The sequence below is a fragment of the Alnus glutinosa genome, chromosome 12 (assembly GCF_958979055.1).
Source record: "Alnus glutinosa chromosome 12, dhAlnGlut1.1, whole genome shotgun sequence".
Lineage (NCBI taxonomy): Eukaryota > Viridiplantae > Streptophyta > Magnoliopsida > Fagales > Betulaceae > Alnus > Alnus glutinosa.
Genome location: NC_084897.1, coordinates 1188582 through 1210260, shown reverse-complemented (window position 1 = coordinate 1210260; position 21679 = coordinate 1188582). Strand labels below are relative to the sequence as shown.

The window sequence follows — 21679 nt, the reverse complement described above, 5'->3', positions numbered from 1 at the left end:
TAAGGATAACTATCTGTCAACTGTTTCACTATCACTCTAAAAACTTTTACTTACGTAAAGTTGTTAAAGTGCGTTTAACCTTCTTTTATATATATATATATATGGTATTAATTAATTGTCGAACCCTATTACTGCTACTATTAGTACGTAGCATATATCTTGTCCACTAATTTAGAGTTATTGATCATAGAGATCGAGTTGGTCTACCATTCTAGCAAATAATTAATGGAGTGGTTAACGTACATCAAACTTTAACTAAATACTTCTTCTTGGCAGCTGCTTTGAAAACCTCCTATTTTCTAATTAACAAATTCATTCCATCTTGAGTTAGCAAGTGGGGTTTCCCCTTGATTGCGCGCTATAGGCACAAATCAGACTCTTTTTTTTTTTTTTTTTTTTAAATTTTTTTTTAAATCATTTAAATTAAAATAACTAACAAAACAAAGGATTAATTGCGGTGTGCACGTGGGGTTACTGCATAGTCATGATGCTGATTTTATAAATTGTTCCTCTCTCTCATGGATTTAAATTTCCATCATTTTTTTTTTCTTTTTTTTCTGTGTGTGTGTGGATTGTGGGTTAGAGAAAAAAATGTGAAATAATTTTTATAGGTCTCGTCTGCTCTAACAAATGGACAAATTATTCGAAACTTGTTTAAATAGGTAGACTTCATAAGAGCTCTCAGTCCCTAATCCTACCAAACTTACCTTTGTATATCTTAATTTTAAATGAATAGTGTTCTTTTAAATTTAAGAAGTATTCAGTTTTTTCAATTTAATTTTTTAAACTGATATATGTCTTTATAGATTGTTATTCTTGTATATATTTTACTTTTAAAAATAAATGCTAATTTAATAAATTGTGTTCATTTTTTTCCCCTACAATATAGTTTGAAAAGAATCTCTGTCCATTTCCAATATCTTTCATGGTTTTAATATATGAGTATCAATAATGCATACGAAATTAATTGTTTAAAATTGTAAATTTCAAATTAGAGTGTCCCACTCATCAGTGTCACACTGGTCGGGCTTTAATTTTGTTAATTTCTACTGCTCAACCTGATATCATCCAATTTGAACCTTTCGATAAAAATATACCTCCAATTTGAACCTTTCGATAATATATATATACACACATATGATCGGCAGCTGGTATCCACAATGACGATTAGGGCTCCAAAGGGTGCCACGTGGAAGTCAAGTAAGACTTGAGAATCTCCTCTTTTTTTTTTTTTTCTTTTTCTTTTTTTTCATAGATTATATATTTGTCGAAATGCCTGCAGGCTCCTAAGAATTTTCATTATTGCTTAATTTGTCCGGTGCCGGCCTTCACCATGAATTTTTAAGGGGAAGAAAACCCTTAATATATATAGGAAGGTATTTACCCATATTTTTGGTTAAAGTAAAAATAAGAAAAATGTCAAAAATAATATTGAAGAAGTGTTAATTGTTTGATTAGAATTTTACCCATTTTCAAAATTCTAATCAAACAATGAAAGTATATATAAAAGGAAAGGTTTATCATGATCCCAGCTGATTATCAACCATATTTGGTTGACAAAAACAAAATCAATTTTATTGATTTTCTATTTTAGATTAGGATTTTAATTTAACGTTTATTTGAATTTTCTATCTTAGTCTATTTTATTCCATTATTTAGTTTTATTTCTTTCTTTTGTAATTTTGTATTCCCCGGCCTATATATTATATCAATTTGGCTAATTAACAGCCAAAAAATGGAACAGCAAGCTAGGGAGTTTCCAATGTTGCTTTAGCATGCCTATCTATTCCTTGGCCTTGATTACGTACAATTTACCAAAAAGATTCAAGCCCATGCTTACACCATTTACTAATTAACACTAAATAGAAGATCACTAAAGTTGCAATCACAAAAGATCGAGAAAAAGGAAAAATAATTACCGAAAAAGAAAAAGAAGCAATAATTATATATAAGAGATTCTCATCCTTCTGTACATCATTAATTTCTTGGTATTGGTTGCTAGCTAGAATAAGTTAAATTCATGCTTTAATGGCTTAACAACATTAAAGAAGAAATGAAGTTGCTTTCATAATGAAAGAAAATGAAACTGAAGTATGATTAGATTGCAGAGAAATCAGGAGAAAAAAAGAAGCCATTTCAAGAAACTTGCATGCGTCCACTCTCATTTTGTTTGGGTATAGGGATTTTTTTAAAAAAATATATAGAAATGTTATTTTGCATTCTTTCAAAATACTCAACAAACTTGGTATGCTTAATTTAATATATATATATTTTTTTTAAAATTAAGATTGATGTTAAGGTTGATTGAGTATGATGAGAGAATGCAAAATAATATTTCTCTAAAATATAATTTAAATAATTAAATTAACTATTTTCTGGAATTTTAAACTTTTATGATAAATAGTGATTTAACATGCTGTGGTTATAAGTTCCAACCTTGACTCTACAATTTATCATCCCTTTCAATTAAAATAGTCCATGTGTTGTCTAGTCTTACACGTGAGAGAGAGTGTTAAAATATAAATTAAATAATTAAACTAACAATTTCCTATGAGTTTAAGTTTTTGGGATAAATAGAATCTTGATTCCACAATTTATCTCACATTTTAATTAATATAGTTACGTGTTATCTAGTCTCGCATATAGTCTACGTGTTGTTTAGTCCAACACGTGAGGAGAGTGTTAAAATATAATTTAAATAATTAAATTGACCATTTCATATAAGTTTAAGCTGTTGAGGTAAATGGTAATTTGAAAAGAAAAAAAAAATGTCCCTTTTCTTCTTAATATCCTTCTTCAAAATTTAAAAAATAAAACAAAGAGAAATCAACTTCTGTCTTGCATCAAATCCAGATAAAGAGAATAAATTTTTGCTTCCATTCATCTCTTTTGTTAATACATTGACCGTACACCAAACGCCCGTGGAGGAGATTTGCAAGAAAGACAAAGATGAACAAGGAGGCTTGCCATGCTGGTAGGGGGCACCTTCTATGCTTTAAGTCAATAGAAGGATAAGGAAGAGAAGCTAAGAAAAGTAGGAAAAAGTCTAAGGGAATTCAATGGAGCCTGAGCCTGTCTTCTCCCTATTTCTGTTGCCACCCCCCCCCCCCCCCAAAAAAAAAAATATCATGTGGTTCCATGATCTTGTGGTCGCTAAGAAAAGTAGGAAAAAGTCTAAGGGAATTCAATGGAGCCTGTCTTCTCCCTATTTCTGTTGCCCCCCCCCCCCCCCCCCCCCCCCCCCCCACCCCCCACCCCCCCCCCAAATAATATCATGTGGTTCCATGATCTCGTGATCCCAGGTAGGGGTATACAAGAGAACATTTATTAACCAGCTAATAACCGCTAATCGCATAATCACTTGTAGATGGTTGGAAAAATTGGTTAATCATCTATGATGGGATGGTTAATAGTTTTAGGAGTAGGTGAAGGCAGATAACAACCGCTAACCGCTTACCCTTATATATATTATATTAACAAAACAACGTCGTTTTGGTGAGTTTGATATAGGGTTTTCATTTTGAGTTTAATGAAATTGATCTTTATTTATCAGAATAAAAATCGCATTCTCATTGAGTACTACAATTTAAAATCACTACGTTTTAAAACTGCTAAATTAAACAAACAAGAAAATTTAGTGAAATATATCAAAGTCCAAAGTTTGGATGAAATTCAAATCCTCACTACCAAAAAACTGCACAACCCAACATAAACCCAAAAATACCCCTCTAAGGTGTGTGCCAATAACACCATAGTATAAACGTGACAACCGAGAAAAATTGCTAGTCATATATGGCTATTACTCTAAAAAGATCAATCAAGTTATAATTAGAGAACTCTAAAATCACTTATAACCTACGCCCAATCTCACATAGTTAATAATCAAATATTAGACATATGTAACATCATGATAATCACTTTTATAATTCATTCGCTCAATATGAGCAATTCATCAATCTATTATGAACCTAACTTTTTACACACATGTATGGTTAGCGGTGAGTGATACCGGATTAAGAATTTTATTTTTATATTAAACTTCCTTTCAAGACTTGTAAGATATTTTTATATTAAAATAGCTTTTTCCTTGAAAATAAAGGTGGACCATAGAAGCTATAATTCACATTTATATTATTTCTTTTTGTAAATCACAAAATGAGACGTAAAGATAAGAGTATAGTATACGCAAAAGTTACAATTAAAATACAATATATCATCAAGAAAAGAAGAAAAAGAGTACAATATATCAATATCAATGTCGTTTTAGTACTATAACTATAAGGAATATAATTAAGAGGCAAATGAGTCAAAATTGGAAAAGGTCAACACGGTAGGATCGATGAACTTGATCGGCCAAACAGCGTTTAAGAATAAGACCACACGCTGTTGAAAATCGTCCCTAACAAAATCCAATCGAAGGGGACAAACAGCCGCTACCCTTAGATTCTAACAATTTTATTTCGATCAGCAATAAATGCTTGAGAGTTTATATATGTTGAGATTATTTGTTTAATTAAATAAGTTTTGAACTATCTGTCTGCCTGTTTTAACAAGAGAATTTCATAAAGATTCTCGTATTTGTTGCATAAATAAGAACATGGACGAGAACATGGATTTTCTTTGATTAATCGTCTAAATTGTACGCAATTTAAGCATCCTCACGTAGAGGGAATTGCATAGTCCACTTGTCTTTGGCAGCTTGAGATCCAACCCATGAACCCACCTGCCTGTGACAAAGAGACCTTGCTACAAGCTAGGATTTTTTTTTTTTTTAGAAATTTTTTTACTTAATTCTCTTGAATTATCTCCGCTTTTATAATTATCTTTCTAAACTTGAAAAAACTCTCAATTTAGTGTCTCTATCTTTAATTTCACACATCTTTTAAGATATTCTATTAAATCATGTCAAAATTCTCAAAATAATATATATATATATATATAAATTTCGTTAAATTTGACTTATGCTTAAATTCTTGTAATATTTTTTCTTAAAAAAAATAAGGATATTTTGAAAATTTTGACATATCTAAAAATCTTTAACGGGTGGGTGACAATGAAAAAAAAATAAAAATAAAAGATGAATATATTAAATTGAGAATTTTTAAAAGTTTAAAAAACAATTGTAAATGTTTAAGAAAATTAAGTAATTTTTTTTATTTTTTTAATTAGACGGGTGAGTCTCATATAGTCTCTTAATTTATGGAAAACTACCCAAATTACATACATACAATTCCAACACTCGTAGTCCCGTTTATATATATATGATATGTAAATTAAATTAAAAAGGTTTCCTTGTTTTACTTCGTTTGTATGCGAGATTATAAATATATATAAAAACTAAAACAACTATTCATTCTTGGACCGTCATGTACACTATACCAAGTCCACGTCGATCTCCTAAAATCACGATACCTTTTTTAATTAATTATTGTTGTCGTAACAATTATGATAGTCAGAGTCCCCCCCCCCCCTCCCAATTCTCTCTCTCTCTCTCTCTCTCTCTCTCTCTCTCGTCATATATATAAGGGCACCACCTCAACCATATATGGAAGTTCAAACTGATCAAATTCTTACTTCTTTCCTTGAATTTACTCTCTTACAATTCTATATATCTATATATATATATATCTATATATATATATCCAGAAACAAACATGGTGGTGCCTTCTCCGACCCCAAAAAGAACGAAGAAAACAAAGGCGGTGGGGATACCAACCATTGATCTTTCTCTCACGAATAGGTCAATGCTATCAGAGCTACTGGTGAGAGCCTGCGAAGAATTTGGTTTCTTCAGAGTGGTTAACCATGGGGTGTCGAAGGAGATAGTGACGAGGATGGAGGAGGAAGGGGAGGAGTTTTTCTCCAAACCGGCGACGGAGAAGCAGCGAGCCGGGCCGGCTAGTCCTTTTGGTTACGGGTGCAAAACCATAGGCCGCAATGGCGATATGGGTGAGCTTGAATACCTTCTTCTTCACACAAACCCTGTCTCTATTTCTGAAAGATCCATGGCTGTCTCCAATGACCCTACGAAATTCAGGTAACACTTCACATCTCATTGTTAATACTTCTTCTTCTTCTTCTTCTGAACTTTTTTTTTTTTTTGGACATTATTTAAGTTACGTATTCACAAATGCAACAATGCTAAAAAAAAAAGAAAGAGAACAAAAAAAAGACAAGACAAGGAGGAGAACACAATGCTTGTGTCTTCTGTTTCTTTTGTGCCCAACAGGTTCGCGGGTTTCATGCTTAGGATTGTGTCGTGTTTGGTTCATTTTCTTTGGATTATTAATTTAATTAATGTTGAATATAAACATTGACGCTTGGGACATATTATAAAATATATAAAGGACCTCTGACTCTCTGAGTACATGTTACCTGGCCTGTAAAGAAAGGGATACAATTATAAATTTAATTTTGCAGATCGATGAAATGGTGGGGAAGATTTGTTTAATTAGTAGCGTTTGGCATCCTAGAAAAGGACGTCGTTCCTTTATGAGAAAAGAAATTATATATATATATATATATTATAATCTCAGAGAGTTTGGCATACTTTTGATTGATTTAGACAAGTGCATGTTTTAATATGAAGGACTAGCTTGCTAGTTGACATAGGCATATATAGTCTTTTGTAGACCCTTGAAAGGAGTTGGACGCCTTTCTTTCATGGCATGCTCAACAATCAACATATCCATGGTACTTGGTAAAGCTTTGAGCACATAGAATTATAGTGGACTTTTTCTTTTTGTTTTGGGGTCTACGGCTCTTTATAATAGAGCCAAGCGTGCGATAATATATGCCTATTGGCCTAGAGCTGTTGGGGCCCAACTCTAACACCCACTTTTCCTCCTCGGGGAAAATCCATAACTCTGACAAGTACCTTACCAAACGTGCAATCCCAATCCCAATCCCAATATATGGGAAAAAACATAAAACATTCTGATAACTCCGATCATCCGGATCTCCCACAATTTTATCTTCTAATTTTTAGTAATTCCAGTAAAAAATACGACAGAATTATTGTGAAGCTTTTTGGAGGCAGATGGGGCCTCATAGAAATTCTATCACATTTTATAACCTAAATTGATGAGGGAAGTTGTATCCACTTGAATGACTTTGGTTGGTGACGTTTGTTAATGTTTTTTTAGAGTGTTTTTTGTTTTTATGTTGATTTTTTTTTAAAAAAATAGTTTTAAATATTTTGTGTTTTGGGTTATTTGCTAATATTTTGAGAAATGTTATACAAACTTCTAAATTTACACTTCCAAATGCTTACTCCCTAACGTGGCATTAAAAATTACTATTAAATTCGGTGACTAAATTTAATAGTGATTTTTATTATCACGTCATGGAGTAAACATTTAGGAGTGTAAACTTGAGAATTTATGTAAAATTTCTCTAATATTTTTGTTTTAAAAAAATTGAAAACAAAAGGGCGGAAAAATGAAAAACTTTAACAAACAAAGCCGAGCCCTAATTCTTTGTTTGAGCTTTTTTGAGATTGGCTTACTTCTAAAGAAAAATTTTATGTACAAAAATATACTACGGGGATTGTAAGAGATTGAAAAAGAATTCTAGTTATTTCCTTGCTAGCTAGAAACAATCTCTACTAGTTATTTAAGCACATAAAGATTTCTATTATTATTATTATTATTATTTACTGAAACCAAGTCAAATTCAAAAGTAAATTATAAAGGGAAATTAAAGAGCTTTGCTTTTGTATGTGTCAGCCTCATCGAAAATTTGTACTTTGAAGGGACTGTATATAGCCTTGTAGGGTAACAAATGTAGGAAGAATCTAACCTCTACTATATCTCTTCAAAGATTTTTCTGAGTATATATATATATATATATATATATATATATGCTTTTGAAGTAGAGTACTTGATCAATGATTATATATATCTTCCTCATGGATCTTATTCTTAGATGAAGCATGCCATGTGAAAGTTGGCACCATATTCCTTGAATCTTCCCTTCCCAAGTCTCTGTTAAGGGCTCTTTCATTGACAAAGAGAAAAACAATATCCAAATAGTACTACTTGTACTAACTTCGCTTGCATTTGTCCCCCATTCACAACTGTTACTCCCACTACCTGGTGAGGACATAATTACTGGTATGAAAGACAACAAAGAAAGAAATCAATAACTTCACAGTCAAATCAAGAAAAACACTTCTACCTTTCGAGTATTCCAATCTAAATTTTGGATTCAATTTATCGTCACACTTTCTTTCAATTCTGTTTATTAGATTAGCGTTTAGAGATTACTGAGCGTCTCTATGGGGTCTACCTGTCTAAGCTGGTGGGTCAATAGCCCAAAATTTGTTTGGGCTGGTAAGCACCGTGTTAACTCTAACTTTATTACGTTTGCTTTTCGATAACATAATTATTAAGAATCCCTATCTATTAATAAATTGAATTAGATTTTTTTTTTCTTATCTAATTTGAAGAAAGAAAAAAAAAAAACAGTGGAAAATAACAATAATGTTCTTTTGGGTAGACTTGACAATTTATTTTTTATTTTTTATTTTTACTTTTTTCATTTATCTTTGCAGTGATAGCGTAAATAATTACGTACAAGCAGTCAAGGAACTAGCATGTGAGATTCTTGATCTAGTGGCTGAAGGACTGTGGGTCCGCGACAAGTGCGCCTTCAGTAGGCTCATCGGAGACGTCAATAGTGACTCAGTTCTGAGGCTCAATCACTACCCTCCGGTGAATGATATCAATGATTGGGATCCATCATCAAAACATTATCAGTGTAAAAACAATCGGATAGGATTTGGGGAACATTCTGACCCTCAGATCTTGACCATCTTGCGATCCAACGACGTCGGGGGCCTTCAAATATCTTTGAAGGATGGGTTGTGGGTCCCAGTCCCTCCTGACCCCCGTGAATTCTGTGTTTTCGTTGGTGATGCCCTACAGGTTCGTAATAATCGAATTAATAGCCTAATAATTTTTTTTTTTTTAAAAAAAAATTCTTCTAAATATCAGAATAAAAGTCAAAGTATCAAGAAAAGATAATTAGCAGTAGTCAAAGTAAGTCGCTTTTAGAAGTGAGACAGGTTAACTTTTTATTATACTAATTAATCAACGACTTCCAGTGGCGTACTATTTATTAGGTCAACTCTTTCAAAGAGTACAGAAAATGACATTTGTTTTTAGACTGATATTTGTTTTTGAAATATGTAATTTTACATATATTTTTAAAAATACATAAAAAAAAAATTATATATTCTATTAAAAATATATGTAAAAATTACATGCTCTAAATACAGATGTGAGCGAAAGCTAACGTAGTTTTTATATATTGGCAATGAAGGCTTTGACGAATGGGAGGTTTATGAGCGTGAGACACAGGGCAATATTGATGAACTCAGTAAAGCCAAGATTGTCGACGATGTACTTTGGGGCTCCGTCCCTTAACGCATGGATCTTTCCGCTGCCGGAGCTGGTGTCGCCGCAAAAACCAAGCCTCTATAAGCCATTCACTTGGGATGAATACAAGAAAGCTGCATACTCCCTCCGATTGGGAGATTCCCGTCTCGACCTCTTCAAGATCCATGCTGCTCATGATCATAAAACTCAATGAAATGAATTATGTAAAATCTTGTACCATGGATAGGACACAGAGAAATAGGAGGAAAAAGGAATTGTTTGGGTGTATATAGGCCCCTTTTGAAGTTGAAGAGCAATCATAACTAGCTACTTCTATAGGGACGGAGTCAGAAGCTATTTTGGACAAGGGTCAAGAGCTAAAAAAATTTGTTAGTGGGGGCGAGAGGCTAAATTTTTTGTTTTTACCTTGTAATTTTTTTTTTTATCTTTTTTTCTTTCTTTTTTGGAGTTGAGGGGGCCATGGCCTATGCTGGCCCCCCTAAATCCATCCCTGGCTACTTCAATATGTGGGGAAATTTTTTGCTTCAATCACCTTTCCTATTATTTATTCTAGAGTAAATATTATTTACCTCCTTGCAGTTATGGATAATTATAAAATAATTAACTTTGCTGTCTTTTGTTTTGTTAACGACTTTTTGTTTTTTGTCTTCAAGTTAAAGACTTTAACAAACAATTTAAAATACAAAACGCTTCTCAAAAGTCAAAACACAAAAAGTAATGCTATATACTGCAACCCATCTCACTTTTTATCCGAAAGATTGATGGGCATTACCACAAAACACAAAACAATTTTAACTTACACTCCTCAAAACAGATTCAGATCTCTCACAATTTGATCATTGCTTAGATTGCTAGCAATTCAGACTGCCGAGAGTATTTGTTTGAACAAATAGACGCCATTATATAAAGCTCGATCTCCCAATTGCTAAAGATCTATTTCAATACACATTAACAAACCTACCCTATTTTATGTTCTGATTTCTATTCCGTGGAAATTCTTATCCTCGATCAAGATCGGCCCACAATCCCACATGTCAATGTTGATTGATTTTGTATCTCAATAGTACGATATGCACTTGTAGATTGCCAAACCAAAACCAAAAGTTTGATGATCAGGACAAATATTCCTCTTAATTATACCAAAATATAACCTGAAAAATATATAGTGGGCTAGTACTAGCAGCTACTTGTGTCTCTGTCCGACATTTTCTTGTCGCAAGCACGCGTGATGCCTTGATCATTGATTTAAGTAGGTATACCTAGGAAAATTACACGATACCAAAGTCTTAGTTCAAAAGTTGGTCTAGAAATTGGTCTTGTGTCACTATCATTTTACCAATTGTGTTCACAAATTATGTAGGTTTTGATACGGACATTTTGATAATTAGCTACATGTATATAGGTATGATGATCAATATTGATAAATTTTTACTAATATCTGATCGATGTCCCACTAACTTACAATCAACTAAAAGCAGCAAGCATACAACATACTGGGGATCTATATATTAGTGGACGAAAAGCTAGCTTTCTCTCCTGGCTAAAGAGATTGAAAACTTGCCTCTATTCACTCTCACCAACTATGACAGAGAATATTAATTGATCAAGTCGGGGGTTGTTCTATCGGCCCCAGATCAAAGGTTTCTTGAGAGAGAGCCCTTTGATCAATGATTGAAGTTAGGTATAATGATAATAATTAATGAACTCGATTTCAAAATTAAACAAGCTTTTAGCTAGCTAGCTAGCTAGCTAGGCTTTTTATTTTTTTATTTTTTAATCACTTTCTTCTTCAGCCAGACTTTTTGAATTTGTGCTGTTTGGAGGATATAATAAATATATGTTTCTGATCGTTACTAGCGTCAAGAAATGAAAGAGGATTCCCATATATATTCTCATAAAAATTCACAACGCCCACCTACAACGGAGCCTACACGTGAAATATAGTATTAAAATATTAATTAAATAATTAATTTTACTGTTTTTATGGTAAGCATTGATTTAACAATATTGATAATATTATATATGTTACATGTCGCAACTGAAGTTCATAGGTGGTAAATCAGATTGTCTAGATTATTTGATTCCATCAAATTAATTAAGTTTGAAGAGAATTCCATTCTCTCTCTCTCTCTCTCTCTCTCTCTCTCTCTCATGAGTCATGAGGTTGTCCAACGCTCATTGACTCGTGCAATTATGTAAGAGAAGATAGATGGCTGGCCAACTTCACAGAATACTTGTATGGCAAGAATTGCATGAAATCAAGAAACTCACGTTCAAAATATTTCTTAGGTCATAAACACATGCTGCATGAAGAAGCTACTTTTTTTTTGGGTTTTTCATCTTAAATTTAGCCCAATAATATATATTACTCTTCACACTCATTTTATATCGACTAACGTTAGTCGTGACATGTTTTAAGTGTTTTTTTTTTTTTAACTTTTTTTAAAATAACTGATTAACATGAAAAATCACTTAAAACACACAACGTTTACCGGTATAAAATGAGTATGAATAGTAGCATGATTCTTTTTAAGCCGCAATCACCTTAATGCATGTACTTATCAAATTAGAGTTATCATTAATTAATACTCCGAAAATTATTTTTCTAATTAAGGAAAACAGGAGGCACATATTTGCTTGGATCTTATTCAATAAATTTTTTTATTTATTTTTTCTAAATTCTTATTCCATTATTTAGCGGGGTAGTTAAGGAGATGTTGGGCTTTATATATATATATATATATGAAGGAGGGTGCATATATGTGAGGAGCTCATTTTCATGAAGCTAGCTTACGCCTTCCTGTAGTTTGTTCCTGTGCAGGCTTAGGATCGATGGCTTCGCTAGTGTTACTATTGGGAGCAATAATGAGACGCTGCCAAAACGACGTTTTGCCTTGCGAGTGGACGACGACGACGTCGGAGGAGGCTAATTATGACACAAATCACGATGTGGGAAATCATCATGGAAATGCACCCTCCGATGACCACCTTGACAACAACGTTGGAATTATTGTCAAAAAGGTCGACGACTACGAGGATGCCCACGTACACCTGGAAAATAGCTGAGTCTTGCGTTTGGCCTTAGAAACGCTTCGCTCTTGTGCATGTTCTTCCTTACTCGTATATCCATCGTTCTTTTCAATTATATAAGTACTTGTTGATGAGTTAAGTATTCTTATATATGATCATGTAACAAGTAATAGTACTAGCAGAATAACATGTACGACGTCGTTAATGAATTAGCAAATTTCCCATGTTCTAGTTAATATAGATTTGTGTGTTCTAATTTTTAGGCTCAAATTAATATATATATATAATTACATATATATATTTTAAGGAAAATGCTATATGATTTTAATTTAGGAACGTTTCCAGCTATAATTAATTGAATAATGTCAATATTTGGCTCTATATTGACAAAACGCCGATAGATTTTTCACATTTCCGGCACTCTTGATTTAACGACACTAATTTATATGATTTATCGGCGGCCGAAAAAAGCTCCGGAATATTATACGCCGGTTAAAGCCTTATTTTTTTTTAATTTTTTTTTTAATAGATAATAAAAGCCTTATTTTTAATGGTGGCTTATGAGGAAACAAAGAAGGATATTTTGTACGTTGTGTTCTAATTGTTTGAAATGGACAATTATGAAAATCCTAATTTAATTGGATTCTCTTTTTCCTAATAGCTTTCCAAGCTTATCTATAACATGAATTATTCACACCCAAAAGAGAAGAATATATATATATATGCAGCTAAATATTATTTTTTTGGCCATCGTACTTCATACATAAATTGTCAATTAATTAATTTCAAGAATATCAACTTTGAGGACTAAATATGGTTGAAGCAAAAGTTAATTAAACTAATAATTAAGGTCATACGAGCCAATTATCGCCTTCAATAAATTGAGTCCCAATAAAAGGCTTGGCCTCTTCATCCCTCAGCATTCGAGCCCAAGGCACTCTTCCTGTGGAGTTGGCTCCTGGTCCACTGCACTTGTATTCTCCATAATACACTTTACTACAACAACCCAAAGAATAGCACACTACTTATTAACTGATCTATGACAACCTCTTTATTTACAAAACGTGCGGTTCGAAAAAATATATACCTATTTTTTAAAAACGTAATTAAGCGTTTGAGATAAAATTTCGGTTCAGCCTTTAAAATTAAATCAACTTACTAATCGCGGGTTTGGTCGCCCCAATCACTCCACCCTTGGGGAAGAACAATCTTGTCCAAGAAAGTGTATGAGAAAACGACCCTGGAATAATCACCCCATGCTCTACCAAGGTAAATCTGGCCACTCCCTGTTACCACACAATCTTTGAAGGAAAATCCACTTGTCAATGAGGCATTGGTGCGCTTTTGGGCTGTGAGGGAGGCCACCTTCTCGGCTGTGGAATTTAAATAGCAGTTCTGCCCATGTATAGAAATTATAGGCTTGTCAGTCATCCTATCAACAGTGTTGGGCTAACCCCTCTATCAAATGCTAAATTTTGAGCTTGGCTTGGCCTTGGGCATTTTAATTTGAAGCATGAAATTGAAAAATATTGGATTCGGATCTCTTGCAATTCATGTTAAAATATTGATTTAAAGAATAAATTTATCATTTTTTATAAGCTTATGCTTTTGAGATAAGTGATGATTTAACAAATGATTAGAGCAAAGGCCTTGAGTTCGAACTTAATCGATATCTGTCATTTAACCCTATTTCAATTAAATTAAGTAATAATTAAATTATTAGATTCACATTTTATAGAGCCTTAAGTTTTTAAGATAAGTGGTAATTTAACATAGTATAAGAATAAAGGTCTTGAGTTTGAACTTTGTCTCCGTAAAGTCACCTTCTATTTCTGTTGAATATTAATCCATGTGTTGAAAAGTATTAATTAAATAATTAAATTCACTCTTTCTTAATTACACGTTTATTCTTTTAGCATAACCATATTATTAGAGCCACATATTGAGTCTCACTCATTAAAAGGAAGTGAGTTTGAACCCCAAATGTCAAGAAAAGTATTAAAGTATTAATTAAATAATTAAATTTAAAATTTCTTATCAAATATCAACTTAAAATTTAACAGTACTCCCATGTCCGAATGAATTGTAAGGAATATTTATATATCTGCAATTATGAGAGGCCTCTAATGGAGCTTACTTGCCCGAATACTGGGCAGGCTTCATCAAAGACCTCTTAATTGTGAGTTGGCCAGCCCAACCAGTGTTGTATTCCATATATAATCCATTGATATGCATGGGGTAACCATAAATTAATGATTGACTGACTGACTGACCTCATAAAGGGATCTGCCATAGCCGAAGATGAAGTCCACTGAGCCCTGGACGAAGCAATTCTTGAAGTAGTGCATGCCCTTGTGATCATACAGTGTGTCTTGACTCCCATAGAAACTGCAGTTATAGAATGCAGCCTTCGTCCCTGAAATGCGAAGCGCCACGCCTTGTCCTCCAATGGATCCAATTTCATGTGGAGCTGTGTTCTACATTAATTTTCAGAAATTTAATATTTAGAACAAAATTAAAAATTCTCTGTGACTCTAGTCTACGTAGTTACTAGTTACAAAATGAAAAACAAAATAATAATAATTATTTTTTTTTAAAAAAAAAATATTAATTGCATTTCGACACAGAAATATTGGGGTCTTTCAAGGATTCATTATATATGTAAAATTTAATCTGAACTATATATATATTAAATGTATTCTCCTTATTTCATATGAAATGAAAAGAGGATATTCTTGATTCTTAGAATAGGTGTGTGATGTGCGGCTGATAAAGCATTAATTAAATTATTATTATCGTTTCAATTAATTTAAATTTTTGAAAAATGCTATTAAGCATTAATATTCTTTTTTGTTTATTGATCTCTCAGCACTCTCATCAAATCCACTTGTATTTTTTTTTTGTTTTTTTTTTTTTAAAAAAAAAACTAAAAACTAAAAACACAACAACAAAGATAAACTATATATGCACAATGTTGGAAAATATAAAGATGTGGAACTATAGCAAATTGAAGAAAGAAGAAAATAAAAAACTGTTTAGAAAGAACACTGGACAGTAAGGCGAATGTAAATCTGTCTCTTAGACAAATATTGCCTCCCGCTTAAACAATAAGTTCTGTAAAAGGGAATACAACAATTTTTGTCCTCAGGATACAATACTGCCCGAATGTAGTGTGCAGATTGCAAATTCAGAACACTACTCTGAATCTCGAAATTCCGTAACAGCAGAGAAGATAAAAAAGAAGATAAGAAAAAAAAAGTGTCAAATCTGCTGGAACAATATAGTTTTTATCTGAAAAACTCATAATCAGTTTATAGCAGTTTCTAACTGTTGAAAAAAACAGTTTATGACTGTTGAAAACACAGTTTATGACTGTTGAAAATACAGTTAGAAAATATAGTTTTAGACAGTTTAGAAAACAGTTACGTATTTAAAAAATATTATTGTTAGAAAAGCAGTTGTACACATCTGAAAAATACACACGTGCGTGCATCTAAAGCGTCAAAGGGACTAAGCGACACGCGTGCGTGTGACGACCAGTGCTTCGCACTGGTGTGACGCAACTGGCACAACTAGCACATGTATACTCAAAATCTTATTTAGTATAAGAGCTTGATAAATGCTTATAAAGCACAAAAAATATTCATAGCTTTTCAATGTGGGACAAAAAATAATAAAAAGAAATAGAGAAAAATTTAAATATTCAAATTAGAGATAAACTTGAATTTTCATGAAATAATTTTCAACACACAATAGGCTTAATTTTTTGTGAAAGTAAATATACCCTTAATATGAGCTATAGGATCCGGTTCGGGTGCAATGATTCCAATGGGCAACTTTGTGTGAGAGGACATTCGGGCCTTATCTTGGTCAGGCAATCTTTCACATGAGTCGATCTGTTTATTGCACAACGCAATAAACAATCTTATTACGTACATGGGATCTCGGTTATTACGCATTAAATAATCTCATTACACGGGATCGATCTCGGTCGTGAGCTATAAAACTTTTCAATGATAATGACCCGATCTAACAACTTCTTGGCTCACCGACCTAGAAAAGAGCCACCAAAAACGACGCTTTTTCTTGCATACCAAAATATCACGAGGGATTAAAGAAATGTAGCTTCAGGAGTTCAAACAATATTCCTTGTAAACTTTGGTGTTCAACGTATGAAAATGGCTATAAATATATATATATAGGAGGTGCTTATAATTAGTAGTAACTGAAGAAAGAATTGTGGTTTTGAATTTCCGGTGACCTGGGAAAATGTTTGTCGTCACCGGCCAAGGATAAGGCTTGTCAGTTTAATTACCTCAAATTTCATGTTGACGGCCACAAAGTAATTTGCATTCACGGCAACTGTTGCACTATGATATGTCCCTAATGGCCTACCATTGCTGCCAGTCGACGATGCCGTGTCATTCCCGGTTACAGTTGGTGGATCACCAGCATCCCCTAAAAATGTAACGAAGGGCACAGCTCTGGGGATGATAATCTTTTCCCTACAGTCTCCCACAAGTTAGTATATATCTTTAATTTCATAGTACGTACTCGTATCTATTAAACTGTCATCAATATTTAAAACACGTAATAAAAAAAATGTAAGTACGTAAGAATCACGTGCTTTAAGGTCAGATATAATTTAATAGGTTTAAGTCGATCAAAAGAATTTTCTTCAACACAGTTTGAAATAACGTACCTATAAACGCCTGGTTTGATCATCAAGATTACTCTCCTAGTGTTGTTTAACGGGATGGTGTTGAGAGCTTCTCTGATTGTCTTGAAATCACCAGTCCCATTTTGACATACACTTATTATCACTTGGTTCATCTCAGCCAGCCTCAGCCTCACATCAAGAACATTCCGGCCACCACGGGATGATGTTTCAACAATGGATTCTGCGCCTTTCAATGCCGCCTTCTGTCGATAATTGTTGATGTTCCACGATACCCATTTGTTGTGGCCGTCTCTATCAGAACTCCGGGAAGAAGATGCCAAAGTGACATTGAAGAGAGAGAGAAGCAAGAGGCTGAATTGGAGATGGGATATGGAAGCCATGAGAATTCTTCCTGTGAGAATATAATATGCCAATGGGAGCATGCTTTATAATTTAGAAATTGGAATGAAGATCATTTCAATATAAAAAAAAAAATGGTATAATTACTACAATGACCCTCAATTTTGTATAAGAATCTCCTGCAATTTGTTGTTTAAATTGAATTTGGAAAGTAATTACGAGAGAATCCATATAGAACCCATATGCTCGGGTACGTAGCTAGTCAATCTAAAACTTATTTGAACAAGTGGGTCACAAATGGACTCTCTCAAAATTTGCTGTCTAAATTACTAGCAATTTGAGCAAAAAATTGTTGGCGATTCCAATCCTTCAATTTGGCTTTACCCCTACTCATGTCATAGTCAAAGGGTGAATATCACAAACTGGGATTTAGATAAAATACCATATGACTTATTGAAAAAGGACCGAATGAGAATCTAAATTGATGAAATGACAGTTTTTCTTCAAACTCGATTAGAAGAAATTCTTTCAATTCAATTGATTAAATTGATTAGAACAACTTTATTTGACATTAATAAATTGGAGTTGAATATTGGATGGGTCTTGCAAATAAATAGATTTAAGGTTACCAAGAGAGTTATAAAATTCCAAGTAATTGACAAACAACGGCATAAAAAGGGTGAAGTTGTTAATTAATGAGGGAAATTGATTTTTTATTCTTGAAAAGTTGTACTAGATGCACAGTTTTTTTTATTTTTTATTTTTTTGTCTTTTTATGTTTTAAATGTTAAAATATATTATGAAGTTTAAGAATTCAAACTACGATAAAATATCACCTACTAGCAATTGAAAATTATGATTTAATTATAATTGAAATCTATCGCCTAATCAGAGTTAAAGACTATCAACTAATTGTAGTTGAAGTCTATTTAGATTATTCTCATTTATTATAATTCTCTTATAAATAAGAGTGTGTTATATTGTAAATATCATCAAAGAAATAAAAACAAAATGTAGTGATTTGGGCTTTATCTAGTGGATGTAGGTCAGCTACAGTTGAAGGCTATACCTAATTATACTTAAAGTTTATTTGTATTATTTTAATCTACCTTAATTCTTTTATAAATAAAAACATGTTATGTTGTAAGAGATATGTTATTTGAACAACTCTTATACAACAATTGCACAACAATGTTGATATGTCGAGCATTTTTAAAAAAATAATAAAAAATAAAAATACTGAACACATCAACATTATTATGCAATTGTTGAGCAAAATTGTTGTACAGCTAACATATTTCATATCGTAAACATCATTAATTAGGTGTTGCCTTTAGTTGGACATCTAAAGTCTTTTAGATAGAGGAGAATATAAGAACTCCATCCTTCTGGCAAATGTCAGGGTGCTTTTTCTTTTCTTCTTATTTTGTTTTTGTTTATAGAGACCTAACAAATATCCAACTCTTGTACATTTATTGTCCATCTCTTTTACAAATTAACCTTTAGATTTACAAAAAAGCTGTACAGAGACTAGAGATGAAAAAAAAAAATCATTTCTCTTGTTAATATAATCTTATCTTACCCAATAAAAACAAGTGTTGTTAAGTATCAAAGTTGAGCTGAATTTCTCATCTTTTCTCTAGCACTTGAAAAATTCACTTGTCACATATTTGTCATTTTAATTTGGGTTGGTATCTAATTAACTATGTATCCCATTGTCATGAATGAAGCCTTTCAATAAAGGTTTTGAAACTTCAGCACCTCACAATAAACGTTGGAGAATATTATGATTTGATCCTTCAATTCCCACAAATTTTAAGATTTAAATGTAGTTAGGGGTGCTTTTTCTTTTTCTTTCTCTTTCTCTTTTTCTTTTTTCTATTATTCTCATTTTCTTTTAAACGTGTGATTGCAGAAACAATTTCTACAAGCCTCTCCTCGCTCTTGCAGTGGTCCCTTTCAAATTTTCAATGGCCCAGTCCTCATTAAATTATCACTTATCTCAAAAGTTTAAACGGATAAAAAGATGTAAATTTAATCATTTAATTAATACTTTAACACTCTCTCTCACGTGTTGGCTCAAATTCTCTTTTAATAGGTGAAACCCAACACGTGAAATATTGACCTCAAACTATGATATCATGTTCAATTACTATTTATCCAAAAAACTTAAACCGATAAAAAAAAAAAAAAATTAATCAATTCTCTAACAATCCTACCGCTTCTAACACTACCATTCCTATCAAGGCATCCAAGGCCTTTTTGCTTGCTTTAACATGTCCTTCCTCAAAGCATATCAATCGAGGATTTCGTCTCATTCGGCTTTTGCACTCAAATCACTATTCCCAACTGCCTTTTTGTTGGTTTTGAGTCAAGAAATTGCAGCCCATGTCCAATTATTGTGCTTGTGTTTTTGTTGAGATTCCTACCATTGTATTTTGTGTTTCTTATGTTTTTTTTAGCATCCTTAATTTGTAATATTTGATTGTGTTAATATAATCTAATCTTACCCATTAAAAAACAAATGCCGTCAGGTCTCAAAGTTGAACTGAATTTCTGATCTCTTCTCTATGGGATTGCTTTGCTTTCAATTCAAGTTCGCAAGAAAATGGTGAAAATTATGGTGAAAATCACATCTGTGTCTGTGTGCGTCCAAAAGAAGCCATTTATTGTTCCACAGGAGGAACCAAATCGTAGAAGAAGCATGTGAGAGATGGCAGAATGGTGGCCCCAACTCTCTATTTGTTTCTTGTATTGGACTCAACATAATCCTCCTCTCACATGGTGGTGGAGAAAACATAGCTGTATTCCATTTTCCAATTGATAATGGCCATTCTATAAAGTATAGAATGTGCGAATGTAGCATCACATTTAGGGGGTGGGGCAATGCAAAGTTGAAAATGGACCGGCGGCATGACATTTGTGTTTAGAGCACGTGATAATCGCATATATTTTTAATAGAATTAACATAATATATGACATCTATCTTTAGAGCATGTTATTCTCACTTGTATATATGTCAATTTAATATTTGGAGAAAAACTTTATCAAAACATTAGTGATATACCTTGATTTTGCCAGCTGGGCCAGGGCCAAGAAGCCCATTATAAACAACCTTAGCCCAAACCTACTAGCCCCATCAACCCATTTTTGGCGGCTGCTCAAGGATTATAATGAATTGCGTAGCATCCAATCTTTCTTTTTTACCTAAATAGGGGGCTACACACGACACGACGTGTCATCAGATTTTTTGAATAGGAAAATGTTAGATTTATAACACCAATACAACAACGGCACAACAACCCCTCACATGAGGGTGGGTCTCACATACTAGGGTCCACCCTCATGTGAGGGGTTGTTGTGCAATTATTGTGATGGTATAGTGCAAAAATCAAATCCCTTTTGGATAACCTACAATCTGGAAAGAATGAGAACACCACCCTCCTCCGTCGCAAGAACAGGTAACATTAAATCGACATAGGGAAGGTCAGTAGAACATCCATCATGAGCAGTTGATATTAAATGCAGCCTAACCCATGGGAGACGAAAGGTCATCGGGACTCCCCTCGCCAAAGTCCACAATCTACCCCCCACGCATCCACTACATGCCACCCAACCTAAAGACGACATGTGGCATAATTGTATGAGAAAAGCATGGTCTTCGGCTAGAGGGAACATGATTTAAAAGGGAAAGTAAGCACTCCACTTGCTCATTCGAAGCATACATTAGACCAAAACTTCTTCCCCTAAAGGAAGAAGAGTTTTTCTCAAGTTTCTTACTGACTTAAGCATCAAAAGTATTTCTCGCCGGCTCACCCGACAAGCTTCTAAGTCTTTCTTCTCTATGTTTGCAAGTACCCTTAACCAAGGAAATAGCCGTGGGAATTTCGGCTTCATCAATTAGCATCATGCCACCTCTCAAAAACTCATACCAAAAATTGTTAAGTCAAATGAAGTGTTCATGAAATTACTTCTCTTTTAGTTGTCATGTAATCGTTACAGATGTTCATATATTTGTCTCTTTGTTTCTCTGTGTCTCCATCCTCTTGCAAATTTACCTAATTATTTGGCAACCTTCATACAACTCCATAATGGGCCTCTCAAAAAAACAGATGATGGGCCGATCACCTTTTGTGGCATGGGCAAACTGCCACCAGTCAGCATGGGCCTGTCAATGGATCAAGAAATGACCATTCTCATTGCAAATCTACACTTCAAGATTCTTTCT

At 33.2% G+C, this 21679-nt stretch overlaps 2 protein-coding genes across 2 annotated transcripts; one reads left to right on the top strand and one right to left on the bottom strand.

The window, feature by feature from the left end:
• The first annotated feature begins 5540 nt into the window (after positions 1–5540).
• LOC133851048 (gibberellin 2-beta-dioxygenase 2) lies at positions 5541–9979 on the top strand. The gene is made up of 3 exons (XM_062287345.1): positions 5541–6037; positions 8555–8927; positions 9325–9979. Exons 1-3 carry the CDS (start codon positions 5655–5657, stop codon positions 9592–9594), a joined length of 1026 nt encoding a protein of 341 aa, XP_062143329.1. The 5' UTR covers positions 5541–5654; the 3' UTR covers positions 9595–9979.
• Positions 9980–13160: 3181 nt separating this feature from the next.
• Positions 13161–17521, bottom strand: LOC133883070 (probable pectinesterase 53). The gene is made up of 5 exons (XM_062322266.1): positions 17134–17521; positions 16747–16936; positions 14705–14908; positions 13591–13826; positions 13161–13427 (listed from the first exon to the last, which is right to left on the bottom strand). The coding sequence occupies exons 1-5, from the start codon at positions 17490–17492 to the stop codon at positions 13283–13285; spliced, it is 1134 nt and encodes a 377-aa protein (XP_062178250.1). The 5' UTR covers positions 17493–17521; the 3' UTR covers positions 13161–13282.
• Positions 17522–21679: the final 4158 nt, after the last annotated feature.